General features: G+C 43.9%; 1 protein-coding gene across 1 annotated transcript in view; it reads right to left on the bottom strand.

The window, feature by feature from the left end:
* Nucleotides 1-455: 455 nt before the first annotated feature.
* LOC103727387 (phosphoglycerate kinase 2-like) overlaps nt 456-1,661 on the bottom strand; it is a 4,388-nt gene continuing 3,182 nt past the window's right edge. Inside the window, 2 exon segments of the mRNA XM_008825232.2 lie at nt 456-907; nt 910-1,654. Coding sequence (XP_008823454.2) covers nt 456-907; nt 910-1,645 — 1,188 coding nt within the window. The 5' untranslated portion in view covers nt 1,646-1,654.

The raw sequence follows: 1,661 nt of genomic DNA, 5'->3' as shown, positions 1-1,661 counted from the left end.
TTTGAATTGTCTTATTTGGCAAGATATTTTCTATTATCAGACCTTAAAATATATGTGAATTCTAAATGTGCAGTATTTTTTACATTTTTCAAGCACTTTTATTGTTTACCACTTTGACCACCTTTATCCCATGGTACTCTAATATCTTGAGCTTTTTCTTCTTTACTCATTTTAAACAAAAAAACAAGCTGCACTGAAACAAGCACAAGAGACAGGTTATTCACCACTCTTCTTTAATAGCTGGCAAAAAATGATTCCTCTTTATGAACCACGGAGGGAAAGCATAATGAGATCTTGGGGAGGGTAGCAAACGCTGCTGTTACAAGTTCCTGATGGCTCACTGTGTGCTTATTACCTGGGTCTTGATACAGGGTGGAATTTTACCAAAGTCAAGTTGAGATGTAAGAGCACTAGTTATATTAAGTGCTGTGGACAGGAAACAGGAAGCAGGAACATTACATGCTGCTGAGGGCCTCTACCCCAGGAAGGACTTTACCTTCCAGAAGCTCCAGACTGGCACCCCCTCCAGTGCTCACATGGCTGACCTTATCTTCAGTGTCCCATTTGGCACAGCAAGTAGCAGTGTCTCCACCACCTATAATGGTGACACAGCCCTTGGAAGTGGCTTTCACAACTTCATCCATGAGGGCTTTGGTTCCCTTAGCAAAGGCATCCCATTCAAATACCCCCAGAGGCCCATTCCAAACAATCAGTTTAGCCTGGGCCACAATTTGAGCATTGTTTTTAATGCTCTCAGGACCACAGTCCAAACCCATCCATCCAGAGGGTATGCCAGATTCAATAGTGGCTTGTCCAACTTGTGCGTTCTCATCAAACTTGTCGGCAGTTATGAAGTCGACAGGAAAGGTGATCTTTACACCGTTCTTTTCTGCTTTGGCCATAATCTGACAATCTTAGCTCCCTCTTCATCAAACAAGGAAGTGCCAATCTCCATGTTCTTGAGTTCCTTCAGGAAGGTATAAGCCATCCCACCGCCAATAATCATAAAATTGACTTTGTCCAACATATTTTTGATGAGCTGGATCTTGTCTGCCACTTTGGCTCCGCCAAGGATAGCCAGAAAGGGTCTTTCTGGGTGTTCTAAGGCTTTGGCAAAGTAGTCAAGTTTCTTTTTCATGAGGAACCCACATGCCCTCTCTGGCAAATTCACTCCCACCGTGGAACTGTGAGCCCTGTGTGCAGTGTCAAAAGCGTCATTGACATAGACTTCTCCCAGCTTAGAGAGTGATGCTTGAAACGCTTCTATTCTGTCTGGCTCGGCTTTAATCACTTTTCCAGAAGGATCCTGACCCTTTCCTTCTTCTTCCACATGAAAGCAAAGGTTCTCTAGCAAGATGATTGAACCAATAGTTGGGTGGGCACAGACCTTCTCCACCTCAAAACCTACACAGTCTTTCAAGAATAGAATACGCTTGCCCAAAAGTGATTTGAGTTCATCAGTGATGGGTTCTAGGGAGTATTTTTCAGGCATGAGGACACCATTGGGCTGGCCGAGGTGACTCATAAGAACTACTGACTTGGCTCCCTTTTCTAGGCAATATTTGATGCTTGGGATGGTGGCCCTGACTTTTTGGTTGTTTGTGATCTGCTTGTCCTTCATGGGCACTTTGAAGTCTACTCTCATGATGACTCTCTTTCCC

Source organism: Nannospalax galili, unplaced genomic scaffold (genome assembly GCF_000622305.1).
Source record: "Nannospalax galili isolate Female #2095 unplaced genomic scaffold, S.galili_v1.0 scaffold329, whole genome shotgun sequence".
In the NCBI taxonomy this organism is placed as follows: domain Eukaryota; kingdom Metazoa; phylum Chordata; class Mammalia; order Rodentia; family Spalacidae; genus Nannospalax; species Nannospalax galili.
The sequence above is the reverse complement of the archived record's forward strand: the minus strand, read 5'-3'. Positions and strand labels throughout refer to the sequence as shown.